At 46.3% G+C, this 27,781-nt stretch overlaps 1 protein-coding gene across 1 annotated transcript; it reads right to left on the minus strand.

Annotated features, from left to right (window-relative positions):
- Positions 1-809: 809 nt before the first annotated feature.
- LOC128579476 (voltage-dependent N-type calcium channel subunit alpha-1B-like) lies at positions 810-27,358 on the minus strand. The gene is made up of 7 exons (XM_053581551.1): positions 27,250-27,358; positions 8,256-8,382; positions 5,654-5,783; positions 5,303-5,362; positions 4,114-4,220; positions 1,481-1,577; positions 810-1,019 (listed from the first exon to the last, which is right to left on the minus strand). The coding sequence occupies exons 1-7, from the start codon at positions 27,356-27,358 to the stop codon at positions 810-812; spliced, it is 840 nt and encodes a 279-aa protein (XP_053437526.1).
- Between the last annotated feature and the right edge of the window lie 423 nt (positions 27,359-27,781).

Below are 27,781 nucleotides of genomic sequence, written 5' to 3' on the forward strand. Positions count from 1 at the left end.
GTAGCTGGGACTACCGGCATCTGTCACCAGCACCAGTAAGTAACAACTTTTACAAACAATCTTGTCAACACCCTGTCAGGAAAGCAGACATGACATCAAACTTCGTTGCAAGGCCAAGCCTGACCCACATCCAGGTCAGCACAGCTGGGGAACCAACAGTCTGATGTCACTTCAGTGTGGAAAAGCCACTAAGTGGATGTCACACCAGCGGACACTGCAACCCATGTGTGGAGGACCTCGGTGTGGTGGACAGTGTGGTCTCTGTTTCCATTTTCCATACGGAGACCCCCTCCTGGATCTCTAAACCTAACCTTCACCCTACGCCCCTAAACTTTATCTTGCAGGTCTCTCTGACCATAATTACCACCCAAAAAGGACCCTAACTTTAGCCACACCTAGGGACCCAAACCCTCTATCCCACAGGTTCACCTGAACCAAATTATCATCCAAAACGGAGCCCTGAACTGAGGGGCCTGAACTCTCTTCATGCCGCAGGCCCCCAGACATCAACCATGAGGCAAAGTCAGGAACGAACACAGCCCTCACTCCAGGGGACAGAACGCTCTTCATTCTGCAGCCACCATCCCCATCACCCATCACGCCAAGCCGAGCCCGAGCCAGCCCGAACCCCAGTGGCCTCTGCGCCCGGTGTGTGAGGACCTCGGACACAGCGCACTCTCCATTTTCAACCCAGAACCTCCCCCTCCCGGTTCTCTGAACACCAGCTGCCCCTGGGCAGGCAGGGCTGGGACAGGAAGGTCGCACTCAGGGTTGGAATCGCAGAACCCCGGTGTCCTGAGGGCGTCGCGCTAAGGTGGTCGCCGGGCCTGGTCCCCTCGCAAAGGGCGGCGCTGAGGAGCTGTGCGTTCTATCACAGCCACAACGCCCAGGAGCAGTCGCCGGCCATGCAGAGGTACCGTGCGTCCTCTACAGCCCGCGGCGCCAAGGGGCTCACGTGTTCTAAGTAAACTTTTCCCTGCTCCTACATTCCTTAATGCTCCATGGCTTGCTTTTCTAAGCTATTAATAACAGGAACTAGCACAAAAAATATGGAGGATTAAATGAGTACTTAGCACAGTGACCAGCACACACTCCATCAAGATTAGATTTTAGCACAATTCCAAATGTTTGGGCTACACTCGTCCTCTGTCCACAACCTCAGCCATGCCCATCTCCTGAATCCTAACCTTCCTGGAGCCTGTGTCCTAGCATCATCTCCCCTCCATGATCCTCCACCTCTCTGGACATCCCCTTCGGCCCTGCACTGTGGCTAGTGAAGAAAACCCTTGGTCCTGCTGGGCTAACGAAGGGGAATGTTGGGAACAAGGTCTACTTGGGTAAGGTTTTGCAGCTAAGTGAGCCCATCTCCTTCATGCAGGTGTATGATTTGAGTAGACATACGTAAATGCATGCTCATATATGCACACACGTGTGCATACACGCACAGCACACCCTTCAAGCCCCAGGTTCAGGCTCTAACCTTGAGCTTAGGGAGCCGTTTGATGGTCTTGAGGGGCCGTAAGACGCGCAGAACTCTTAGGGACTTGATGGTGTTGATGTCTTTCCCTTTGGATCCTCTAGAAGGGAGAAACCACAGATGCAGACAGGTGGAGTTGTGAGTGGCACCCATGCAGCCCCCCAGGCTCTGGCTCACACCCCTCTGTATCCAGAAGCAGGGAGGCCTTGCCCTGCAGGTACCACAGGCCACTTGGCTCTTCCCATGGTTGCCTGCCTGGGGCCTCATCTGAGGACAGGGGCCAGGCTGGGACCAGCACCAGGACAGCAGCACCTGGGGCACAGGGAGAGCCCAGAGTTCCCTCAACCACACTCTGACAGCCACCCCGAGCCAGCTTCCAGGAGCAGAGGACAGGGGGCCTGTATCAGTACTGTAGCCCTTTAGTACCGCAACATTCTGGAAGGGCTTTTCCCCTGCTTTCTCAGTCCTGGCAGAGGGAGGTAAGGGGGCCGTGTCTGGCCTCTTCCTACAGTCCTCCTTGGCCACCCTAACACTATTGCAGATGACAAAAAGCTGACAGAAAAGAAGAGGGAAGTGGGGAAGGAAAGTAAGAAAGAGACGTTACATACATAAACCAAGAGTGAGGAAGGAGGGAGGGAGCCACAGACAGAGCAGTGGACAGGGAAACTCACACAGAGGGGAGCAGGGAGAAAGTCAGGGAAAAGAAAACTCAGGCACTAGAAACAAGCTCCGAAGTCCAGGGTTCATGTGCCCACATCAGGGACTCTCGCAAGAAAAGCCAGAGCAGACCTAGGTGCTGCCTCTGCTTGCCAGGGCCCCAGGAACTGGGCCTAGCAGGCACTGGGGGCCGACCTACTGACCTCCTACTAACTCCACCTGAGGCGAGGCCAGGCCAGGCTTCATGGAGAGCCTATTATCAGAAGCATAAAGCCCTTAGTCCATGGGGGCAGGAGTGGACAGGATGGAGTGGGCTTCATTCATACCTGGGGCTCTGGCTTCTTTACTCAGTGGGCAATGGCCTGCATGGGTGTGTGTGGTCCTATCCTTAGGGGTCTTCATGGGCCCACTGGGTGGGGTGGGCAGAGTGTCTCAGGCCTTCATGGGGCTGGAGAGTCTGGATACCCAGTCCTCTGCTGCCCCAGCAGCAGCCTTCACCCCAGAGTCCAATTAAACTCCCCTGCAATGCTGAGTTTTCAGGTGGGCAAAGCCCAGCCCCTCTAAGTTGGCTATTTCCATCACTGCAGAAGCCCCTGAACCTGCTCTCAAACCACTCTCCTCTGCCAGACAGAGAAGGGAGGACAGACGCTGGCCTGGAGTGGGGCAGAGCAGGAGGAAGGCCACACTGCCTGTCTGGGAGGAGCAGCCCTCTGGCATCCATGCAGAATAGCCAGCTCAGGGCTGCCTCCCATTCTCTTCCTCTGAAGCCACCTGGCTGGGTCTCACCTCTCTCCTCCTGCTGGGACTGTCCAGCATCCCTGGCTTCACTGTCCTCATTGCAGGACCCTCCCAACACCCTGGCAAAGTTCTCGTTCCCTTTACCATGGAAGGAGGGTTCATTAAGACACCCAGAGGGGAAGCTGGGTATGGCTGGGCACTGATGTGGTCAGGAAGGAGTGGGGAGGAAGCTGCACTTCAAGAAAGGAGCCTCAGAGGAAGCAGCTTAAGAGGTCCAACATCCTGGGGCCTATGGCCACCGCTGGAAGTTGCCACCTCACTGCCTTCCAGCTGATATTCTCAGCCTCTAGCACGTGACCAGGACACCTTGATCTCTAGGAAATGCCGCAGCAAGGGCTGACCATGTCCAGCCCTAAGCCCCAACCCAAGGCATGACAGAAACACTGGGCTTGGGTACATGGCTCCTAGCAGCATGCAGCCCAGATGGGGAATGTGGGTGAGCAGGAGGCGAGGCTGGTGATGAAATGGTCTGGAGAGAGGCCATTGGAGCTGTGATGTCAGACGCATGGGGGAGAGAGAGAGAAGCATTACCACATGGTGCTCCTACCGAGTCCAGCAACAAGGAGGCAAAAAGAGCAGAGTCAGTGACACTGGCAGGATAGGAGGGGCCTTTGTGCAGGTGCAGCCTTCCCAGTAGGCTCAGAGAAGGCAAAGCCCCCAGTGTTGCCTATCGACTGTCAGGGGCCTTCCTTGTCTCTGGCTCTCACTTCACAGCTGCCCTCTGCACCCACCAGGTCCCCCTAGGCCCTGACACTCTCCACGCAAGGCCTGACAGAGTTCTCTCTAGGCCCCACTCCAGCAGGGGGAGTATTCCCACAAAGGAGGCAGAAGGAACAGCCCAATACCCCAAGAGGGTAAGATGACCTCCAACTCTGGCTGGGAACAGCACTGGCCCAGATGCTCACCTCAGGTAAAGCTGCTCGTATGGGCCCTGTGGGGCTGCACCCAGTCCTAGAACCACCGGGTACCTGTGGGACGTCAGGGACAGACAGGCCTCGGGTCCCCTCAGGTCCCCTGGCCCCATAGAGCCCAGCTCCAGGAAGCTGGACCAGTTCCATATGGCCCACAGACATCACCCCATGCCCCTACACTCAAGGTCTTCTTCTTGGCCACCCTAACACGATTGTACCACGGTTCTGGGGGCTGCACGCAGCCAGACCAGAGCCAATATGGTTACTTACGAGAAGGCAAACACCACCAGGGCCCCACTGACCACAATGAAGTCCAGAATGTTCCACAGGTCCCGGAAGTAGGCTCCAGGGTGAAGGAGCAGTCCCAAGTCAATCATCTTCAGGTGAGAAACACACATTAGCAAATATAATGTTCCAGAAAAGAGGTAGAGCCAGGTCCTGGTGTCACAGGGTCACTCCCTCTCAGCAAAGGTTCGCACATCTGTGACCTCATTGCAGCCTCGGAACATGCTCACATGCCCTCCCAGGGCAGAGGTCACAGTCCAGGTCATACCCTCTAAGGGACTCAAGGTCACTGACCCCAGTGTCACAGTTCATGACAGCCTGGCACCCTGCCTGGGCTCCCTGCCACCCTGAAGCCTGAATGAGACTGGGAGGGTCTGCCACCATGTGCTCTGCAGGGCCATGCTCTGCCACACCTTCAGAGGGCCGGCTCAATGCAGCAGGAAGAGCAGCTGGTCCAGGTTATAGGACTTTCATTTGTGGCCTGGCTCTGCCACTCCCTGTGTGGGGACTTGGAACAGGTACCAGGACCTCTGTAGCCTCAGTTTCCTCATTTATAAAACATGATGATGTGCCGAGTGCCACCCTGAGAGTATGCACTGTGCACACATGCTGAAGTCACAGGTGTACACACACGTGTGCACATCCAACCACGCTGAGCACATGCCTGTCAGACACTGATAAGGGAACACTCATATCCACACGTAGAGACAGAAATGAAGGCTGCAGTGAGGCGGCAGACCCTGAGCCTGTTACCAGGCAAATGCCAGACCCCTTTTAAATTAGTGTCTTCACTGCCTACTTCCCACGGCCCCCCAGCTCTCTCCAGGCTTCTTGGCCTCCTGTCACACAGCAGCCCTAGGGAAGGAGCTGAACCCAAAGCGTCCTGTTCCAGGAGTGGAGTGCAGCAGGGACCCAGGCACTGCTGGGGAGGCGATCCTGCACAAGGGGTCCTCAATGAATGACAAAGCCTCTTGTTCTCAAAACACACCCCATATGCATGCAGCAGGTGCTCTCATGTCCTCACACACACGTATGCATATACTCACTGCTTACCCGCCCACTGTGCACCCTCACCAGAGGCTACCAAGAATGTGGCTTAACCCCCAGCCTTAGCCCCATCTCATATGGGAAGATGAGCAAAACACCAGGTAGCTGGGATGGCCACACAGCTCACCTTTATCACCATCTCAAAGGTGAAGACACCTGTGAAGATGTAGTCCATGTACTTCAGAGCCTGAAACCAAAAGGAAGGTTATTCCAAACACCAAGCTGGGGCCTGAGCCAGGGCTGCTGCAGGGGCTCCGAGCTCCTCTGAGTCACTGGGCAGACAGCCAATCTGGGAGCTGTGGGCTTGGGCATTAGGAGGCAGGGCTCAGACATGCATCCATCCCTTTGGGCTAGTCCCCTGGCTGTAGCCCCAACCCCTGCTACTCCTGCCTTCAGACGTTGGGCCCTGCACCCCTGAGGAGGAGACATAGCAGAGAGGGAGGATGTTAAGGGAGAAGCCAGCCCCTCTGCCACTCACATTGTTCCTGGGAGAGTCTGTCCGCACAGGGTCCTCTGCAGCCAGAGCAATGCTACTCAGGGCAATGACCACGAGGATGACCATCTCGAAGTAGCGCATGGTCACTATGTAGTGGCAGAGGCACCGCAGCCTGTGGGGATAAAGCATGGAGGCTGTGAGCAAGCTGGGCACACTTGGCTCAGCTACAGGCACCAGAGCCTTCTCCACTTCTCCTGGCACAGCAGCCCGGTGACAATGGTGGCTGAGGTACTCATGAGGGCAGCCCAGCACAAGGAGTGGGAAGGCTGCACAGCCCACAGCTCACAGGCTACAGTTCACAGGCCACACTTCCGTACAGCATAACCACTTGTGTCCACCTGGCTGCTGTCTAGAGAGGATGGATGTCAGCACTAGCATTCTGGCAGACGGCAGGCCTCTCCTGGCCTAGGAACCTTCCCAGGGCCGCCAGGAACACAAGCCCACTTGCTCACCTGCACTCACTCATGCAACATTACTGATCATCTGCTCTGCCAGCCTGTGCTGAACTCTGGGGAACATAGTAAGCAACAGGGCAGGCAAGTCCTCCACCTCAGGAAGTCCCATTCTGACAGGAAAACAGCAGCAAACAGTGTGGACAGAAATAGGAGACTGGTGCGGACAAGTGCTCAGGGGGTTGGAAAGCCAATCTCTGAGTAGCGGACAGAAGGGGCAGCAATAGATGGGCTAGGTGGAGTGGACTGTCTCTCGTGCCAACACAAGGAACATGCTCTAGGAGCACCACCTCTACCTCCTGCATCCCAGGCACACTCTCTGCCCCTCTAGCCCTTCCAGTCTCTCCTCTAACATTGACATCCCAAGACCTTCCATCCAAAGACCCCCTTCTCTCTCTTCTCTGGAGGGAGCCCATGCACATCTTTTTATCCTCACCTGGCTCCTACCCTCACACCCATGGATCTGCCCCCCAGGTCTACCAACAGCCTGCTAGTTCTTCACTCCATGGCATTTCTCCCTCCTTAAAAGAGACACTTTTCCTTCTAATTCAGCAGCCTGTGTCTGGGTTTCTACCACTTAGACTCCAGGCTACTTGGCTACAAGATGTCTCCAGTTGCCTTAGGTTTTCTCATCCAGACCCTCAGCAGCACTGCTAGTCTTGGTGAGCACACTACCTTCTGCCCAGCATCCAGCAGAGATTGGTGCTGTCCTTAACAACCCCTCCTCTCCCACATAGTACAAGTATCATCAAATTCTGCAGATTATGCCTCCAAAATTTCTTCCAAGAACTGACTTCCAAACCTCTCCATTCTGACTACTCCAGTCAAACCACCACCATTTCTTCCTAACACTTCAACCACCCGGCATCTCTGTCCATTCTCCCCATTGAAGGATCTTGCTGAGGTGCAGGTCGAGCATGTCCACCTCTCAGTGCTGTCCATCCCCAAAGGATGCCAGCAGTCAAGCCCTTCTCATCTTGGCGCTGCCCATACTGCCTGCAGCCTGCTGCCTCCCATGTCCACCCTCTGTCCTAGCCCACTACCTCCTACATCCTTTCTCCGCCCCAGAGCTTCTGCCCTTCGGGTTTTGGCACAGGTGCCTCTTCTGCTAGGAGAGCTTTACTAACAATCCACCTGCTCCCCAATGCCAGCATCTCTCCATTGAGATATTTTCATGCTGAACTTACTGGATGTTCCCTGCCCCTTGTGGAAGGGACCATGCCTCTGCACGTGCTGAGCTGTAACAGAGAGGGAGGAGGCAGGGAGATTGGGTGCTGGAGAGCCATGTGCAGACACCACTGGCTGCTGGGACAGGAGTGGCCGGGCAGACCAGCAACAAACGGGGTATAGGCCAACCTGCCTTTGCTGCCCTTGGACTGCCTGTCTACATCCCCTGCTCCCCCTGTACACCCTCCCTTCCACTCCCAACCTTCCATCTAACTTAGTACCTGGACAGCATCTCCACCCCATTTTGTGCTTCCTCCAGCACTATGCACTGTTGGACGTCTTATTACGTCTTTTACTTATTTGTTGTGCCTGGTGTCTGTCACTCCCACAGGCACATAGGCTCAGCAAGGACAGTGCCTTGGTCCTGAGCACCTCCAGTGCCTAGAGTGCTGTCTACCATGTGGACTTTAGTTGGACCGATGAGAGCACCAGACTGATGAGTGGATGGCAAATGCATGCCGGACAGACATGGGAAGGCACACAGGTGAACAAGTAAACAGATACTGCATGCATGCATACACATGCGGGTGACAGGTGCAATGGAAGGGGGTGCATGAAACCTGTGTGCACACAGGGAGATGGGCCCATGTGTGCAGAGGAGAGTGAGCATGTAGGGCTGAGCATGCAGGGCTGAGCAGCAGCTCTACAGCTGCTGGGTTCAAACCCTGCATCACCAAGACTGCTATATCAGGGCACGTAGCACAGAACTGTCTGTGTCCTCGTCTACATGAAAAGTCATGGGCATGTGTCTCAAGGGACTATGGCAGTGACCAAAGAAGCTCACGTAGCATAGGGTGCAATTGCACCCTCAGGGCACCTACAGGCCATGCTGGTTCCTGTGTCTCTGCAGGTCATGATGAATGGAAAAGAGAGACAGCCACATGCCGGGGCAACGAGGGACTCACAGGTTGGTGGGGCTTAAGCAGAACATGGAGCTATATGGCACAATGGGTCGGGGGCCGCTCCTCATCACGTCATCGGCTTCCACCTCCTTCTTCCCCTCCACTTGGCTCTCCGGGTCGACGTTACCACCTGTGAGAGTACAGAGCCACCAGGTAAGGGTGTGGTGTGCACACAGCCCACATCACATGATCTCTCCACCAGGAAGGCCTGGCCAGGCAGGCTTCGCAGACATGGCTGAGGGGATGACGGCAGGCCACAGCCACAACCAAGTCCCTGAGCTGTGTGTGCAGAGACTCTGATAGGCCGGTCCCTCCTTGCATCTTGATTTGGCAGGGCTGGGGTGGGAACAGATTCAAGCCCACTGCTGCCCACTAGGCTCTGCATTCTCCAAAAGGAACAAAGCCAGCCAGGCCTCCCCACGGCCTCTACAGGACCCTTGGAGCAGTGAAATTGGACAGGCAGGGCTGGCCCTGATTCAGAAGACCACAGGAGCTCCCTGACCATCATTGTCCAGTCTGAACTGACCTGGCATTTTCTCCCTCAGGATTCTAGATAAGGGCCCACAATGATAGGGAGGTCAGAAGGACCCACTGACCCAGGAAGGATTTGCTGACCAGTCTCTGCTCACAGCTCGCTCTTCCTTGGGTCCTTATGGGTCCTCACTTGGCCCCCACTCAGCACCCGACCTCCCCCAGGCCCACCCTCTGCTTGCTGAATGAGTACTCCAGCCCTGCCCAGTTTTGTTCCCACAAACCAAACTGCCCAGGACTGAGATGGCCATAACCTGATATGTCAGATAAAGCCTGCTATTCATGCATTTTGCTCACAACTCTGCATCTTTAATTATCCTAACATATACTTCAACTCTTGTGGGTGACAGAGTTCCTAAGACCTCAGGGACACCAAAGAAGATAGTACAGTGACTTGGAGCCCCCCCGCCACCTGCTGTATCTCCTTTTTACTTCTTTAAAGAAACATAAAAGCAAAGAGGATATTAAGAACAAAAATGAAGGTGCTTATCCCTACAGCCTGCTGTAGAGAACAAGCTCCAAGCCCTCCTTGGCCACTGACCACTCTGAAGTCCTGCAGAGAATAGCTGGGGCAGAAAAAAGAGCCTTGTGTGGCATGTGAGAACAGCTGATGTGGCACCAGGCAGCCAGCTCCCCTACCCACAGGCATAGGCATTTTTATAGTGACCACTTATGAAATGGCTATCATCAAATTTCTCTGCTGAAAACATAAATTATTAAATACACAGACCTCTGAGAAAGAAATCTGACAATACTTAATTAAAGCTTAAAATACTCTATTAATATCTAAGACATTATCCGCTAAGGCAATCAAGCATACACACAGCAATCTGTATTTACTTTGTTATAAGTTCTTTTACAGTAACAAAAGTTATGAAACATATAACCACAGTTTGACTAAGTAAAATATGAAATGTTTATATGAAGCACCACACTATTAATATTAAAAAAGCTTACACCTGGGCAGCACCTGTGGCTCAGTAAGTAGGGCGCCGGCCCCATATGCCGAGGGTGGCAGGTTCAAACCCAGCCCCAGCCAAACTGCAACAACAACAACAAAAATAGCCAGGTGTTGTGGCGGGCGCCTGTAGTCCCAGCTGCTTGGGAGGCTGAGGCAAAGAGAATCACGTAAGCCCAAGAGTTATAGGTTGCTGTGAGCCGTGTGACGTCATGGCACTCTACCCGAGGGTGGTACAGTGAGACTCTGTCTCTACAAAAAAAAAAAAAAAAAAAAACTCACACCTGTTGTCCCAGCAATGTGGGAGGAAGGTCACTTGAGACCTCAAGTTTAAGTCTAGCCTGGGAAACATAATGAGAACCCCATTTCTATAAATAAATTGATTAAATTTAAAATGACTTCACAGATGTAAGAGGAAATTTATGACATGGTAAGTTAAAAGAAAAAAAAAGGCAGGCCACATACTTGTATACCCTACATGAGCCCCACCTGTAGAAAATAACACCCATGCAAGGAGAGAAATAACACCAAAACGTTAGCTGTGACCTCAGAAGGGCTGTTAGACCATACTTTTTGTTTTATTACACTTCTTTTGTCCTGCTTGTTTGCATGTCTCATAATTTTTTATTGCATGCTGCACGTGGTATATAAATGATACCAGATAATGTCTTCCACCAGTGAAAGTACCCTTTTGTCTATTAGGCAGATAGGATGAAGGATTTATCACTTTAATTCAATCAGGGATTTATTTTAGGCTGAGTCTGCCTACAGCTGTGGCCAGAATCCTGTACCCATTTATATTATTTATGCTTATAAGGGGAGGCTCTGGGAGGATGATGGTGGACCCAGCTCCTGCACCAGTAAGACAGAGACAGCTGCAGACGGGCACTGGGTACCCAGACACATGGCAATGGAAGACTAGACAGCAAACATTCAGCATTACCATCATGAGTTCTAGAAGCAGCACAAAGGGCTTGGATATCTACATATCACCTTTAAAGTAAGGAATACTTATTATTTAAAGCCACACTTCTTTCACAATAACAGCAACGCACAACAGGAGAAAAGACCCAATTGGGACTCAAGAATTCCCTTCACATCACAGCTATGTGAGTTCAGGCCAAGGCTGAACTTTCTTTTTTTTATTGACAGAGTCTTATTTTGTCACTCTCTGTAGAGTACTGTGATGTCACAGCTCACAGCAACCTCAAACTCTTGGGCCCAAGTGACTATCTTGCCTCAGCCTCCCAAGTAGCTGGGACTACAGGCACCCACTACAACACCTGGCTAATTTTTGGTTGCAGTTGTCATGGTTTAGCAGACCCCGGGCCAGGCTGGAACCCACCAGCCTTGGTGTATGTGGCTGGCACCCTAACCACTGAGCTATGGCACTGAGCCAGGCTGTTCCTTGAAAGCAAATGCCCACCAGGATCCTCATCTCACAGGAAAACAGGATTGAGTCTCAGCGTTTAAGGCTGCAGAAATTTTGACACTGACCATAAATGCTAATAGAAATTAAACTTCGTGGGCGGCGCCTATGGCTCAGTGAGTAGGGCGAAAGCCCCATATGACAAGGGTGGCGGGTTCAAACCCAGCCCCGGCCAAACTGCAACCAAAAAATAGCCGGGCGTTGTGGCGGGCACCTGTAGTCCCAGCTGCTCGGGAGGCTGAGGCAAGAGAATCGCGTAAGCCCAAGAGTTAAGAAGTTGCTGTGAGCCGTGTGATGCCACGGCACTCTACCCGAGGGCGGTACAGTGAGACTCTGTCTCTACACACACACACACACAAAATAAATTAAACTTTGCTATTACTTTTTATCAGGACCATTCCAGTTTTTTAGTTTCTGGTTAAAGAGTTAAACAACTCTTGAGTCATTGGGCCCAACTCTACTCTTCCTACACCTCTACGATTTCTAGTGCAAGGCATTTTCGGGAGTGCACGTGTCAGGTCACACAGGACTGTCTGAACTTTAGGAAGAAAGAGAATCATAGCAAATGGAGGTTTGAGCTGTAAGACTAAAAGGTAAGCCAAAGAGCAGTGAGAAATCTAAAACTGGCAAATCTAAATAAACATGGTCTCTATCATGTACAAAGCAATAATAATATATACTGTGCAGAATTTTGTTTTTTTTTTTGTAGAGACAGAGTCTCACTGTACCGCCCTTGGGTAGAGTGCCGTGGTGTCACACGGATCACAGCAACCTCTAACTCTTGGGCTTAAGCGATTCTCTTGCCTTAGCCTTCCGAGCAGCTGGGACTACAGGCGCCCGCCACAACGCCGGCTATTTTTTTTGTTGTTGCAGTTTGGCCGGGGCTGGGTTTGAACCCGCCATCCTCGGCATATGGGGCCGGCGCCCCACTCACTGAGCCACAGGCGCCGCCCTCTACTGTGCAGAATTTTTAAAAAAGAGCTGGAATGCTATACAACAGTAACAAAGAAGTTGGGAAAAATGGGACTAAGTTACTATTCTAAGGTCTTAGTATTATTAAAAGGGAAGTTAACAATTATAGATTTTTACTGTGAATACAGGGAAAATTACAAATTTAATCACTAAAAGAACAGAAATAGAATCTATAGTTTTTAAACCAGGAGAAGGCAAAGTGGGATATGTAAGCAAATAAACAATCAAAATCAGTTAGTATTAAAAAGGAAGGAAAAAGCATATGAAAAATGGAATAAATGTCATAATCTAAGATGGATGAAGAAAGTCCAAGTAAATTACTAATCATAATAATTATGAGCAGACTAATTTGGGCAATTAAATGACAAAGATTCAGCAGGACGTCCCACAGGACGTTCAGGTGCACAGAAGCTGGCCTTTTGTTCAAGGGTTGGAGAGAGTATATTCTGCCTCTTAGGGACAAAGCCAGAGGCCTGAACCCAGGCTATCATTTTACTGCCACTGGCTGGGCAGATCTGGTCCTGGAGCCTGTTCAGTGGGAGGCCTGGCAGCCTGGTCCCCATTGCCTAGGGAGACTGACAGGGCAGGTGTGGATAATGCTAAAACCTTGAGCTGGCTGACACCCAAGGGAGCCAAGCTTGGAGAAGCCTCACAGTATCCCATTATGTTAATGCTTCTGACTCCAGCAGTTGGAGCTACCCCAGGGCTGACTTCCTTGAACACATGGGCAGAGGTGAGCAGATTATGCCTACGACACCGCTCCATCTGTGGCTGCAGGGAACTGTTTGGATGGCAGAGTCTTCCCTGCCTCCCCACCTCATAGTCTGGCATAAGCTTCAAGAATTTGCCTCTACCACCCCCATGGGGATTCATCTCTCATACAGTTAGTTACCAAGCCCAGAATAACATCAATGAATCAGGAAAACAAGACTGGATCTCTTTGGCAACTAGCTGATAACATCCTACCTCTACCACATGCAGAATACAGAGTACTGGGTTTTTTTCCCCCCCCTCTTAACCAAGAAGTGCCACGTATTGTCATTAGGAAGAAAAGGTTTTTTCTTTTTCTTTTGCTTTTCCTAATCCTGGAGCATTACTTACGGACCATGCAATACATGTATTTTTGATTTTTTTCCTTTTTTTTTTTAACTTTTTTGTTTTTTCTTTTTTTTAACTTTATACTATTTCTATTCTCTTCTCCATTTCTTTTTCTTTTTGTTTATTTTTCTACCTTTCTAATCTTTCTCTCATAAATCCCTTAAGTAACAATCAAGATAATCTCTCTCTTTTGAGTGTGTTTTGTGTTTGGTTTTTTGGAAGACCATTTCTAAGGCCTCCATGGCAGTGTTGCAGCAATGGTCTGGCTCATGGTGGCCTTCAACACCTGGATTTGGAAATCCCTGCTTTGACCTCCTGAGGAGTTGCAACAGCTATTCCTCAATAAAGTTCATGTTTTTGTTTGTTTGTTTGTTTTTTCCATATTTGATGGAAGTAGGGTGTCACTCTGGATAAGGCTGGTCAGAATCATCTAACTTTGGGTAATACACCTGCCCTAGAGCCGCCAGATCACTGATAATTGCTGGTATGCTTCACTATGCATGGCCTGTTACAATTATCATCATTAGCTTTCTTCTTTTTATCTCTCATTTTCTCATTCTTTTACTCTCCTTCCTTTTCATTTTTTAATCCTTGTACCAAAAGACAATTTTTTATTTATTTATTTTTTTTTTAGAGACAGAGTCTCACTGTACCGCCCTTGGTAGAGTGCCGTGGCGTCACACGGGTCACAGCAACCTCTAACTCTTGGGCTTACGCGATTCTCTTGCCTCAGCCTCCCGAGTAGCTGGGACTACAGGCGCCCGCCACAACGCCCAGCTATTTTTTTTGTTGTTGTTGTTGCAGTTTGGCCGGGCCGGGTTTGAACCCGCCACCCTCGGCATATGGGGCCAGCGCCCTACTCACTGAGCCACAGGCGCCGCCCAAAAGACAACTTTAATCTCAAAGCACAGAAACAAAGAGGCTTCAGGACAACTAGGAAGTGCGAAAAGTTAAGTAGGGGAAGGAAATAACAAGAAGTAACAACACATGCAGAGGATCCAACAAATAAAAATTATATCAACTTGAAAAACTAGAATAGACCAATCCTGCAAGGGATTACCAAGCTGCTGTCAAAGATGAAAAGACAAAAAGAATTTAGATTATAGATGTCTGCCGCACCCCCGGCATCAAGCCGTGGCGGGATGGCTCTGTCCGCGTTGTAAAAACTGTGGTAAGGCGGTGGGTGCTCTTCGGAGCGTTGCCCCCAGTCCCCCTGGTTTGCGACAGCAGCGCATAAGTTGCCTAGCATGCCTTTTAGTGAACGTAGGAAGTCATGAGGTGCGGCATAAAAGCCTAAGAAACTTTTGCCCTGAAACCTGTCTGTTCAGTTGAATGACTGATTATTGCCTGATTGTTTTGAGAAACTAAGAATAAACACAGTGACTTACTGATCCACAATTAAACACAGCAAGTATGGCTGTGCCGGACTCAGTGGCTCCAAGAGAGCCTGTACAACAGCACGTCCCCACCATAAATGTCAGTGAATTGAAATAGTACATCGAGAGAATGCAGACACGGCGAACAGGATGTTCCAACATGACACCTCCAGCAGTAGAACTTTACTTAGAAAAATGTCTTACTTCACTAATTTTCATATGTAACACAAATCAATAGAGTAGTTTAATGCCTAACAAGCAATTAACTATAAATCAAAATATAGTTACTAATTAGAGTAAAAATATATAGAAGTAGTCAAACATTATACATAAAAAAAATATGTTCAGCTGTTTTTAAGAGAGATCATAAGAAACTGAGACCAATTAAAGAACTAAGAGAAGTTACAAGCCTTGACATTCCTAGATAAGGAGAAGCAACCAGGTGTTACTAATGAAACCACTTCTTTAGAACAAAAACCTTAAAAATATACAGTACATCAAAAGAATATCCACCCACCCTTTCCCCCTATCTCTAACCTTGTCTTTCCTAACCTCACTTTCAATATATTTTAGTTTTCATACAATATCCTTTTATTTCTCATGTTTCCTTCACACTTTAATCACTTATATGATTCATAATAAACCTCTAATCATAACAACTATATATAATCATGAAACTAAAACTATGAAAGAAAGTAGTGTTATATATTAAAAAACACATTTCAACTTTAGATAAAAGGAGCTAAGAAGTAACTGCTGCTTATCAGCTACCTCACAGCTGCCATTTGTTCCCCCTTGCAGGCAAAACACTGTGAAAGATAGATGGTTGAATGCCTGCGTTTGTAAGACAAGATAAGAACTTGTGACCATCTGCAAGTCATAAAAATGTCTTTTGTGATTTGTAATGCTTTGTCAAAAATGTATAAAAGACACTCTTAAAAATCAGTAAAGTTACAGCTACTTTGTAGTCTGTCAAAAACCATCCTGCGTCGACCTTTTCAATCAACCTGTAACGTTCCGCCCTGAAAAGCCCTCAGACTGAGACTCATTCGACTGGCGGTCCGCGACAGCTGGCGCCCTCGAACAGGGACCTGAAGGACAGGTGATCTTTCTTTTTCTTTCTTTCCTCTCTTTTCAGATTGAAGGCGACTCTCACCAGGGAGCTCGAGTCCCGCCGGTAAAGGCTGACCGGTTAAGCGTGAGTAATCCGCAGGACAACATGGGGCATACATTAGGAAAAGAGGAACGCATGCTCAGTGTCATGATACAGCGTTTATTAGAGAAAAATGGTTTTCATGTGTCTCTCAAACGGTTGGAGGAGCTTATGCATTTCATAAAGTTGGTTAGTCCTTGGTTTCTGGAGGAAGGCTCTCTCTCTCTCTCCGACTGGAAGAGAGTGGGACGCGAGATGCGGAATTACATGCAGGAGCATGGGGAGCAGGTTTTGCCCCCACAGGCTTTTCCTTTGTGGTTACAGGTTAGAGAACTTTTGGCTGATAATACCTTCTTAGAAGCATTTATAAGAGAAACTGACTCGGAGGCTGAAAGCCCTGAAACTAAGGTGGCACCCATTTGCGATAAAGTTTCCCCAGAGGCTCTTAAAGATCCTGAGCCGGCATTAAATGCTGAGAGCGCAATTCCCTCGGCACCAACGCTTAAGGACATTCTACCGCCACTCCCGCCGGTTGATAATTCTTCTGACAGTGACGAGTGGGATGTGGTCGATGAATTTACTAAACCAGATGAGAGGGACAGAATGGATGATTGTATTCACCCTCGCCGAGCTTATCCGGCGGCTCGCATTCCTATGACTTCATCCAGACCAACTTTGCGGGCTTCACTTCCCCGTGTACCTCCTTGTCTCCCCCCGCCGCCTGCAGGCTTTCAAGCGGCGGTGCGAGAAGCCCGTCAGCAGGGAGATTTTACTTTCGCTTTCCCGGTGCGCTTTCCTACGGAGGAAAGGGCACCACCCACCTGGGAACCTCTGTCGTTAAAGACACTTAAAGAATTGCAACAAGCTGTCCGTACATCGGGAGCTTCTGCCCCTTATACTTTACAAATTGTAGAATCAATTAGCAGTCAGTGGCTTACTCCGTATGATTGGCAACAAACGGCCAAGGCCACGCTTTCCCCAGGTGACTATATTTTATGGAGAACAGAATATGAGGATAGATGCAGAGAAAGCGTTAATCAACGTGTAGGTAGAAAGGCACAGCCCACGTTATCTATGCTTTTAGGAACAGATGAATTTGCCACCTCTGAAAATCAAATTAAACTACCACGGCAATTTTTAGAAATAATTAACCACAATGCAGTTTCTGCTTGGCGCAGGATACCTCCTCCAGGTACTAAGGGCACAACTTTAGCAGGCATAAAACAGGGTATGGAAGAGTCCTATCCTGACTTTATTTCTCGCCTGGAAGAAGCTATTAATAGAATGCTCCCACCGTCTGAAGGCACAGCATTATTACTCAAGCAGTTGGCTTGGGAAAATGCAAATACGCTGTGTCAGGACTTAATACGTCCACTCAGGAAAACAGGTACAATACAAGATTATATTAAAGCATGCATGGATGCCTCACCAGCGATCGTCCAGGGAATGGCGTTCGCTGCAGCTATGCGGGGTCAGAAATTCAGTTCATATGTTAAAAGTGCTTTTGATAGAGACCCCAGTAATACATGTTTCGGGTGTGACCCCCCACATGACTTACCCACTTGTTATAATTGTGGGAAGCCAGGTCATATACAGAAGGATTGTAAGAAATCCACCGGTGCTAATAATAATAATAGTAAGTCTCGTGGGCTACCCCCGGGACCATGCCCTCGTTGTAAGAAGGGCAGGCACTGGAGAAATGAATGTAAATCTAAGTTTCATAAAGATGGAACCCCCTTGTCTGACAAGGGTGCATATGCTAATAATGGCAATAGGTCAAAAAACTAGATGAGGGGCATTCTCCCAGCCCCGACCCCAAGGGAGAAATAACTGTGCCTACTACGGTACAACCTATTTTAGAGCCCACATCTACTACTAATTGTATACCACCTGAATGGACTATTCATGATCTCCCACGTGGGACTCCTGGCAGTGCAGGCCTAGACCTTGCCAGCTCTAAGGATGTAATTATATCTAAACATGATGGTGTTACTCTAGTTCCTACTGGAATTAAAGGAAAATTGTTACCGGGCACAGTTGGTGTTATTTTAGGTCGTAGTTCTAATTACACTAAACATTTTGAAGTTATTCCAGGAGTAATTGATTCTGATACTGAGAATACAATTAAAGTCATGGTAAAATCTTTAGTAGAAACTACACAAATTCATAAGGGACAAAGAATTGCTCAGTTATTGTTGTTGCCATATATACCACTCCCCACCTATCACTTGCATGATGCCAGGGGAGAGGGTCAATTTGAATTTACTGATCAGGACTGTGTAGCTCTCATACATGACTTATATGATAGACCAATATTAAAAATGAAAATTGAGGGCAGACCCATTAAAGGGTTAATGGACACAGGAGCTGATGTGACCTGCATTGCAGCTTCTGACTGGCCAAAATCCTGGCCAGTACATCGGACTGGGTCTTCATTAGTCGGTTTAGGTTCTGTTTCTGGTGTTATGCGGAGTACATCTCATTTATTATGTGAATATAAGGATAAGAAAATTTACTTTCAACCTTATGTGTTACCTTCTCTACCCTATACTTTGTGGGGACGAGATCTTTTACATGTTCTAGACATGAAACTAGTTACAGGAGATCAGCTGAACGATCAGTGTTTTTCATAGGGGCCACTGCAGAAAATTATGCCTGTAAAATAAAATGGTTAACAGATGTTCCTGTGTGGGTTAGTCAGTGGCCCCTAACAACAGAAAAGTTACAGGCATTACAAATTTTGGTACAAGAACAATTAGATAAAGGACATTTAGAGGAATCCACTAGTCCATGGAACACTCCTGTGTTTGTCATTAAGAAAAAATCTGGCAAATGGAGACTTTTACAAGATTTAAGAGCAGTAAATGCCATTATGGAAGACATGGGCTCCCTTCAACCTGGGCTCCCATCTCCTGTAGCAGTACCTGAACAATGGCCACTTATAATTATTGATTTACAAGACTGCTTTTTTACTATTAATCTACATCCTGAGGATTGTCCTCGTTTTGCTTTCAGTGTTCCTTCTTTAAATTTACAGGAACCATTTAAAAGATATCAATGGAAAACTTTACCACAGGGCATGAAAAACAGCCCTACCTTGTGTCAAAAATTCGTGGCAGCTGCATTGGCAGCACTGAGAAAACAATTTCCTAGTGCTTACATAATTCATTATATGGATGATATCTTACTAGCTCATCCTGAGCTACCGCAAGTACAGCTAATGCTAGAAAAGGCTATAGAACAATTAACTAAATTTGGTTTAGTAATTGCCCCAGAAAAAATTCAAAGAGATAAACCATTAAGTTATCTGGGACAATGGATTCACTCTGACTATATTACACCCCAAAAAGTACAGATTCGGAGAGATAAATTACAAACTCTTAATGATTATCAAAAATTGCTAGGAGAAATAAATTGGATTCGACCTTTTCTGAAGATTACTACAGGAACACTTAGTCCTTTGTTTACTATCTTACAGGGGGACTCTAATCCCCGTTCCCCTAGACAATTAACTCCAGAAGCCTTGCAGGCTTTAGAAGTTGTTGAACAGGCTTTAACCCAGGCCAGGGTTAAACAAATTAATTATCAAAATCCATGGTCTCTACTCATTTTTTCTACTGAGTATACTCCTACAGCTTGCCTATGGCAAGAAGGTATTTTAGAATGGATTCATTTACCACATGTTCAGACAAAGATTGTTGCTGATTATCCATACCTGGTGTCTTTATTAATTGATAAAGGAAGAAAAAGATCACGGGAATTATTTGGTAAAGATCCTCATGTAATTGTAACTGCTTATAATAAAATTCAAGTAGAACAACTGTTTCAAAATAATGATGATTGGGTATTAGCCTTACAAGGCTATGCAGGTCAAATTTTATACCATTATCCTAAACATCCTTTAATTAAATTTACAAAAACAGTTTCACTTATATTTCCTCTTATGTGTTCCAAACAGCCTCTATCTGACGCAATAACTTTGTTCACAGATGGCTCCTCTACAGGACGAGCTGTAGTTTTTAGTCCAGGTCTGTCTCCTCTTGTTAAGGAGGTTACACAAGCCTCCGCCCAACAAACAGAATTATGGGCTCTAATCTCGGCCTTTAATAATTTCAAACAAAGGTTTAACTTGTACACAGATTCAAAATATATTGCTTCTCTTTTTCCAGCTCTTGAAACTGCTCTTTTAACAGGAACCTCAACTATTCTACCTTTATTAAAGAAACTACAAACTTTAATTCAGCAAAGAAATAATCAATTTTATATTGGTCACATAAGAGGACATACTAATTTACCTGGCCCTTTGGCCCAAGGAAATGCCACTGCAGATTTGTTAACACGTACTATGGTGACATCAGTGGCTGAAGCTGAAGAAAGCCACGCCTTACATCACCAAAATGCTAACGCATTAAGAAAAATGTTTCAAATTACTAGAGAACAGGCCAGACAAATAGTCTTAAAGTGTAAAGCCTGTCCTATTACTCATCATCCTTTAAAATTCGGTGTCAATCCTCGGGGTTTACGCCCCAATGTATTATGGCAAATGGATGTAACACATGTCTCTAGTTTTGGAAAATTACAATATGTACATGTTACTGTTGATACCTTTTCTCATTTTATCTGTGCCTCTGCAAGATCTGGCGAGGCCTATAAAGATGTTGTACAACACCTGTTTTACTGCTTTCAGCAGCTAGGTGTCCCTCTTCAACTAAAAACAGATAATGCTCCAGCTTACACCTCTCGAGCGTTTGAACAATTTTGTACACAATGGAAAATTGCTCATTTTACGGGGATCCCGTATAATCCTCAGGGTCAAGCGATTGTTGAAAGAACTAATCAAATATTAAAATTACAAATTGAACGCCTACAAAAGGCTCATAAATATTTCTCCCCTCATCATATTTTAACCCATGCTTTATTCGTCCTAAATCACCTTAATGTAAACTCCAACAATTTAACCCCTGCTCTCTCCCATTGGCAGCCACAATCGGCTGCCACCCTTCCTAAAGTTCTTTGGAAAGATTTATTATCGGGCCAATGGAAAGGCCCTGATGTATTGTTAACCTCCGGACGAGGCTATGCTTGCATATTTCCACAGGATGCCGACTCTCCCATCTGGATTCCAGACCGGCTCATCAAACCGGCTCCTCCGGAGACCCCGGCACAGAAGACAACGCCTGCGGCGGATGAAGATCCTATCTGCACAAATGAGAACGGCTGTGGAAGTTTCACCGAAACCCTCCAAGATCACATGGACACAGATCCGTGCCCTGGTGAAACAAGCTAAACAGCTTCTCATGTCTCAAAGAAACCCTCTAACTCCTACAATGTACTTTCTTGCGTTTCTATCACTAATCTCTACTCCTAAGGTAGAAACTGCAGCTTATTGGTCTTATGTTCCTAATCCTCCACTGCTACACCCTGTGGGCTGGCTAGATCCAGACCCCATAAAAATTCTTTCTAATGATTCTATCCGCTTAGGAGGTTTAACTGATTCAGAATCCAGACATCATGCTGCGGCTTTAATTAATTTCACTGGCAAAGCCGACTCCTTACCTATTTGCTTTACTTTAAGAGGCAATACACCTCCTTTTTGTTTACCTACTAGCTACAGAGTGTTTTTAACTGATACTCCAGATCCTTATGATGCAAATAAACGTTATGTTTGGAAATATGAGTTACAAACTATTGGAAGTCCTAATTATAATGAAACCTGTTTATCTGTGGACTCGCTACCTCTCCCTAACTGTAAAGAAAAATATAGAGATAAAAATCAATTCTGGGAATCATCATTAACTAAAACACCTACTTGGCTTTCCTGTGGATTCCCAGATGCCGCCAACAAACATTCTCCTATAAATTCAAACACAATCATCTGGGACTATTCTCCTACTTCCTGTTATGATCATAATAAATACCTATCAAACCAATTAGATAAATATCATCAATATCAGTGGTCTAGTACCCCTCAACCGATACGCAGATGGTTTACACCTGGTTTAGTTGAACCCATATGGGTCGCTCAAGACAAAAATAAAACTCAAATACATTATGACCTATTTAGACTTGTTACTGCATCCAACTTAATTTTAGAAAAAAAACCTAATATGCCAAAACCAAATGCAATGTCAGTAAGAACTTGTGTTGGGTATCCGTATGCTCTACTTTTAGCTTCAAATAAGTACTTAACTATTACACAATCTAAAAACTCTTATCATATTTCTTGTACTGTTTGTAAAGTGACTAATTGTCTCACCTCTACTGATTTATTCAATGAAAAATTGTTTAATTCTGTTTTAATTGTAAAAAGACCCTCTTATGTACTATTACCTGTTGATTTACAAGATAATCCTTAGTATGATAATTCTGCTTTACAAGTTTTACATACTGTTAATCAATTAATTCGACCTAAAAGGTTTATAGCTGCTTTAATTCTTGGTATTTTAGCTTTAATTTCTATAGTCACAACATTTGCGGTAGCCACTACTGCTTTGGTTCAAGAAGTTCACACAGCTCACTTTGTTAACTCTCTCAGCAGCAACATCACTCTAGCTTTAATGACTCAAGCCAGCATAGATAATAAACTTGAAGCCAAACTTAACATCTTAGAAGAAGTAGTTTTAGCTCTAAGACAAGATATAAAGTTCATACAACATAAACTTCAAACTAGATGTCACTCTGCTTTTCCAGCTATCTGTGTCACTCCCCTACCTTATAACCTCTCCACCTCTTGGGACAAAACAAAGGCACATTTGCAAGGTGTGTGGAAGGATAATGATATTACACATGACTTACATACTCTCCAAAAAGATATCACTGCCATCAGTGAAGCTCATCTACCTAGTACATCTCTCGATGCTCTAGCTCAAGCACTCTCTAACAATCTTAAGTCTTTAAATCCTATATCTTGGATTCAGTACATTGTGTTTATTGTTATTATTGGATGCCTGATATTCTGTGTTATTTTACTGTTACCATGTCTTCTTCGTTGTGTCTTTTCCTCCTTAAAGGCTGTTCGCCAAGACCTCTTTGAACTACGTTTCATTAACAAAAAAGGGGGAAATGCCGCACCCCCGGCATCAAGCCGTGGCGGGATGGCTCTGTCCGCGTTGTAAAAACTGTGGTAAGGCGGTGGGTGCTCTTCGGAGCGTTGCCCCCAGTCCCCCTGGTTTGCGACAGCAGCGCATAAGTTGCCTAGCATGCCTTTTAGTGAACGTAGGAAGTCATGAGGTGCGGCATAAAAGCCTAAGAAACTTTTGCCCTGAAACCTGTCTGTTCAGTTGAATGACTGATTATTGCCTGATTGTTTTGAGAAACTAAGAATAAACACAGTGACTTACTGATCCACAATTAAACACAGCAAGTATGGCTGTGCCGGACTCAGTGGCTCCAAGAGAGCCTGTACAACAGCACGTCCCCACCATAAATGTCAGTGAATTGAAATAGTACATCGAGAGAATACAGACACGGCGAACAGGATGTTCCAACATGACACCTCCAGCAGTAGAACTTTACTTAGAAAAATGTCTTACTTCACTAATTTTCATATGTAACACAAATCAATAGAGTAGTTTAATGCCTAACAAGCAATTAACTATAAATCAAAATATAGTTACTAATTAGAGTAAAAATATATAGAAGTAGTCAAACATTATACATAAAAAAAATATGTTCAGCTGTTTTTAAGAGAGATCATAAGAAACTGAGACCAATTAAAGAACTAAGAGAAGTTACAAGCCTTGACATTCCTAGATAAGGAGAAGCAACCAGGTGTTACTAATGAAACCACTTCTTTAAAACAAAAACCTTAAAAATATACAGTACATCAAAAGAATATCCACCCACCCTTTCCCCCTATCTCTAACCTTGTCTTTCCTAACCTCACTTTCAATATATTTTAGTTTTCATACAATATCCTTTTATTTCTCATGTTTCCTTCACACTTTAATCACTTATATGATTCATAATAAACCTCTAATCATAACAACTATATATAATCATGAAACTAAAACTATGAAAGAAAGTAGTGTTATATATTAAAAAACACATTTCAACTTTAAATAAAAGGAGCTAAGAAATAACTGCTACTTATCAACTACCTCACAGCTGCCATTTGTTCCCCCTTACAGGCAAAACACTGTGAAAGATAGATGGTTGAATGCCTGCGTTTGTAAGACAAGATAAGAACTTGTGACCATCTGCAAGTCATAAAAATGTCTTTTGTGATTTGTAATGCTTTGTCAAAAATGTATAAAAGACACTCTTAAAAATCAGTAAAGTTACAGCTACTTTGTAGTCTGTCAAAAACCATCCTGCGTCGACCTTTTCAATCAACCTGTAACGTTCCGCCCTGAAAAGCCCTCAGACTGAGACTCATTCGACTGGCGGTCCGCGACAGATGTCCAAAGTGATGAAGAGAATTAAAGGGCCAGTGGAAAGTCACCAAACAGAAATAAAAAAAACTGACCCAAGAAACAATCAAAAGACATGGTGAAATTAGAAAAGAGTTCAAAGTATTGAAGGAGTCATTCAAGGAGTTTAAAATGCAATAGAAAATTTCAATAACAGCATAAACCTTGAAGAAGAAAGAATCTTAGAACTTGAAGACAAGGCTCTTGAGCTAACTCACTTACTTAATGAGGCAGAAAAGAGGAGAGTAATGGTCAGGTGTGATGGCACACACCTGTAATCCTAGCACTCTGTGAGGCCAAGGAGGGTGGATTGCTTGAGCTCACAGGTTTGAGACCAGCCTGAGCCAGAGTGAGACCTCATCTCTAAAAATAGGCATTGTGGCGGGCGCCTGTAGTCCCAGCTACTTGGGAGGCTGAGGCAAGAGGATTGCATGAGCCCGAGAGTTTGAGGTTCCTATTAGCTATGACACCACGGCACTCTACCTCAGGTGACAAAGTGACAGTCTATCTCAAAAAACAAAACAAACAAATCCAAGAGAGTAAAAGAATAGCAATCTTAGAGAATTATGGGATTTTATAAAGTTTAAAAACATACAAATTATAGGCACAGAAGACCTATTGGAGGATATCATAAATGAAAAATGTTTAAGTATTACCAAAGATTCAGAGAAAGTCCGTTGAGAAATATCAAAGCCCAGTTTATCTCAATTCAAACAGAGCATCTTCTAGACACATTGTAAAAAACTTGGCCAAAATGAAATAGAAAATTTTGAAGGCTACCAGGAATAAGCACCAGTTGACCTACAAGGACAATTCCATCAGAGTGACAGCAGATTTCTCAGCTGAAGAACAACAAGCTAGAATAGATAGGACTCTCATTTTCAATATACTCAAACACAACAACTCCCTGCCTAGGATTCTGTATTCTACGAAACTAAGTTCCATATTCAATGGATACATCGAATGTTTTCCTTGCAAGTAAACGTTGAAGAAATTTGCCACTATAAGACCACCTGTCCAGGAAGTATTCCAGAGTAATATTACACATCGAACATAACAATGTACCACAAGCAAAGACACACAGAAATTAAAGGTCATAGCCTAACTTCCTCAATGGTACAAGTGATAAATGTAGGTGGCAACCTTCACAAAAGACAAACACAAATCCATCATAGTCAAGCCATAGTGAATGGCTTGAATTACCCACTGATGAGACACAGACCAGATGACTGGATCAAAAGCACAAGCCAACTATATGCTGTCCTCAGGTAACATATTTAACAGCTAAGGACAAAACAAGACTCAGGTTGAGGGATTAGAAATCAATATTCCAGGCAGATGGAAATCAAAAGAAAGCAGGGGTCACAATTTCAAGATACACTGGGCTTCAAACCACAAAAGATAAGGAATGATAAAAATAAAGTACTCTATTTTCTTGTCAAGGGAACAATACCAGAAGACATCTCAATCCTAAAGTCTTTATGCACCCAAATTCATTAAATGTTTCCAGATTTACAAAATGAACTCTAACAAGTCTGAACAATATAATATCCTATAACAGCATAATTTCTGGGGACTTCACACCCTATTGACAGAACTGGACAGACCCTCCAAACACAAACTGAGCAAAGAAACGATCGACTTTAACATGACTCTACAAAACATACCACCCCGATATTACCAAATACACATTCTCCTCAGTAGCTCATGAATAATTTTCCAAAACTGACCACATCCTAAGACACAAATCAAACATCGCCTAATTTAAAAGAATACAAATTATACCTTGTAGCTTACAGATTACTATGGAATCAAGGTCGAACTCATTTCCAACAAAACCTTTCATTCCCCAAATCATAAAAACTAAATGATCTTACGCGAAAGACAACTATTTCAAGGAGAAAACAAAGGAGAAAAATCATTAGATTTGTCTAACAAAATGATGATGAAAAACCTCTGGGATACTGAGAAAGCAGTTGTAAGAGGGAAATTTATTGCATTACATGCCCACAGCCAATAATTTAAAAAGCACAAATCAACAATCTAATGCATCATTTCTAGGAACCGGAAAAGAAAGCGCCATCCAATCCCAAACCTAGCAGAAGGAAAGAACCAAAATCAGAGCAGAAGAAAATGAAATTGAGAACAAAAGAACCATTCAGGAGATTAAGAAAACAAAGAGTTGGTTCCTTAAAATAAATAAAATTGATAAAAATAAAAAAATTGATAAAACTTTGGCTAGTCTAGAAACAGAAAAGTAAGACCTCTAATAACCACACCGAGAAATGAAAGAGGGAAAATAACAATAGATGTCGCAGAAATACAAGAGATTATCTCTGATTGCTACAAAAATTGCTATGCCCAGAAATTTAACATTGTGGAGGAAATGGACTAATACCTGGAATCATACTACCTACCTAGACTTAACCAGGAAGAATTAGAACTCTTGAACAGACCGATATCAAGCACAGTAATCGCAAAAATAAAATAGCTTCTAATAACGACAACAAAAAGTCCTGGACCAGATGATTTTACACCAGAATTTAAACAAACATTCAAAGAAGAGCTCATACCTATGCTGCAGAATCCATTCAAAAACATTGAGAAGGAAAGAACACTCCCAATTCATCCTCTGGAGCAAATATCTTCCTGATACCAAACCATAAAAAGGACCCATTAAGAAAAACACACGCACACCCCCCAATTTCACTAATGAATACAATCCAACAATACTCAAAATCCTAGCAAATAGAATACAGGTGTGGGACGGCGCCAGCGCCCGGCGCGCTGCGGCGGGTGTCAACGGTCCCCACATCAGTCTCACCTTACCGGCTGCCGTTGTGACAACCGCTGCGGCTCCCCGGTGCCTCGCCGCCTCGGCCTCCAGCAGCCCCGCGTCGCAGCCAAGTCTCCGCCTCCGTCATCCCCGGTGCCTCGCCGCCTCGGCCTCCAGCAGCCCCGTGTCGCAGCCAAGTCTCCGCCTCCGTCATCCCCGGTGCCTCGCCGCCTCGGCCTCCAGCAGCCCCGCGTCGCAGCCAAGTCTCCGCCTCCGTCAGCCGCGGCGCCAGCCCGACTGCGCGCCACGTGACCGCGTCACGTGACCCAGCGCTGTGAGCTGTGCGTCTGGGACCCGTCCAGCCAGCCTGACCGCGCGCGACGACCGTTCCTGGCGCACCATCCATCCCCCGCGCCACGCGCTGCCGGGCCCGATAGTTTGGCCTCCTCCTCCCGGTGGACCTTCAGTTCCCGAGCCCTCCCGCGAAGCCTCAGCTGGCGGCGCCGGACCCTCCAGCCTCCGCCGCGCCTCGTCCAGATAGATAGGCGGCCTGGGTCAGCGGCTGCAGTCGCTTGGCCTGCTGTAGCCGTCCGCCTCGGCCTCCCGCAGGGCCTGGCTCAGGTCGCGCAGCCGCCACACCAGGCACAGTACCGCGCGCAGCGGCGCGCGCACTTCGCCTAAGCTGGGCCTGGCGTGAGTGTGCTGCAGCACCTGGCAGGCTCGTCGCGGGGTCCCGAACACCGCCTCCAGCCACTGCCGGTCGCGCAGTCTCTGGAGGACCACGTTGGCGTCGGTCCCCGGGAAGGGCCCGCACTGGGGCTGCAG

This window comes from Nycticebus coucang, unplaced genomic scaffold, assembly GCF_027406575.1.
Source record: "Nycticebus coucang isolate mNycCou1 unplaced genomic scaffold, mNycCou1.pri scaffold_57, whole genome shotgun sequence".
NCBI classification, from domain to species: domain Eukaryota; kingdom Metazoa; phylum Chordata; class Mammalia; order Primates; family Lorisidae; genus Nycticebus; species Nycticebus coucang.

Excerpts from the sequence above, each read along its gene's own strand:
- LOC128579476 (XM_053581551.1), bottom strand. The coding sequence starts at position 27,358 with ATGGTGCGCCAGGAACGGTCGTCGCGCGCGGTCAGGCTGGCTGGACGG. Across the intron at positions 1,578-4,113 it reads CTGGTGGTGTTTGCCTTCTC|AGGATCCAAAGGGAAAGACA; the intron begins GTAAGTAACCAT and ends TCTCCCTTCTAG. Across the intron at positions 1,020-1,480 it reads AACGGCTCCCTAAGCTCAAG|CTTAGAAAAGCAAGCCATGG; the intron begins GTTAGAGCCTGA and ends TGTTATTAATAG.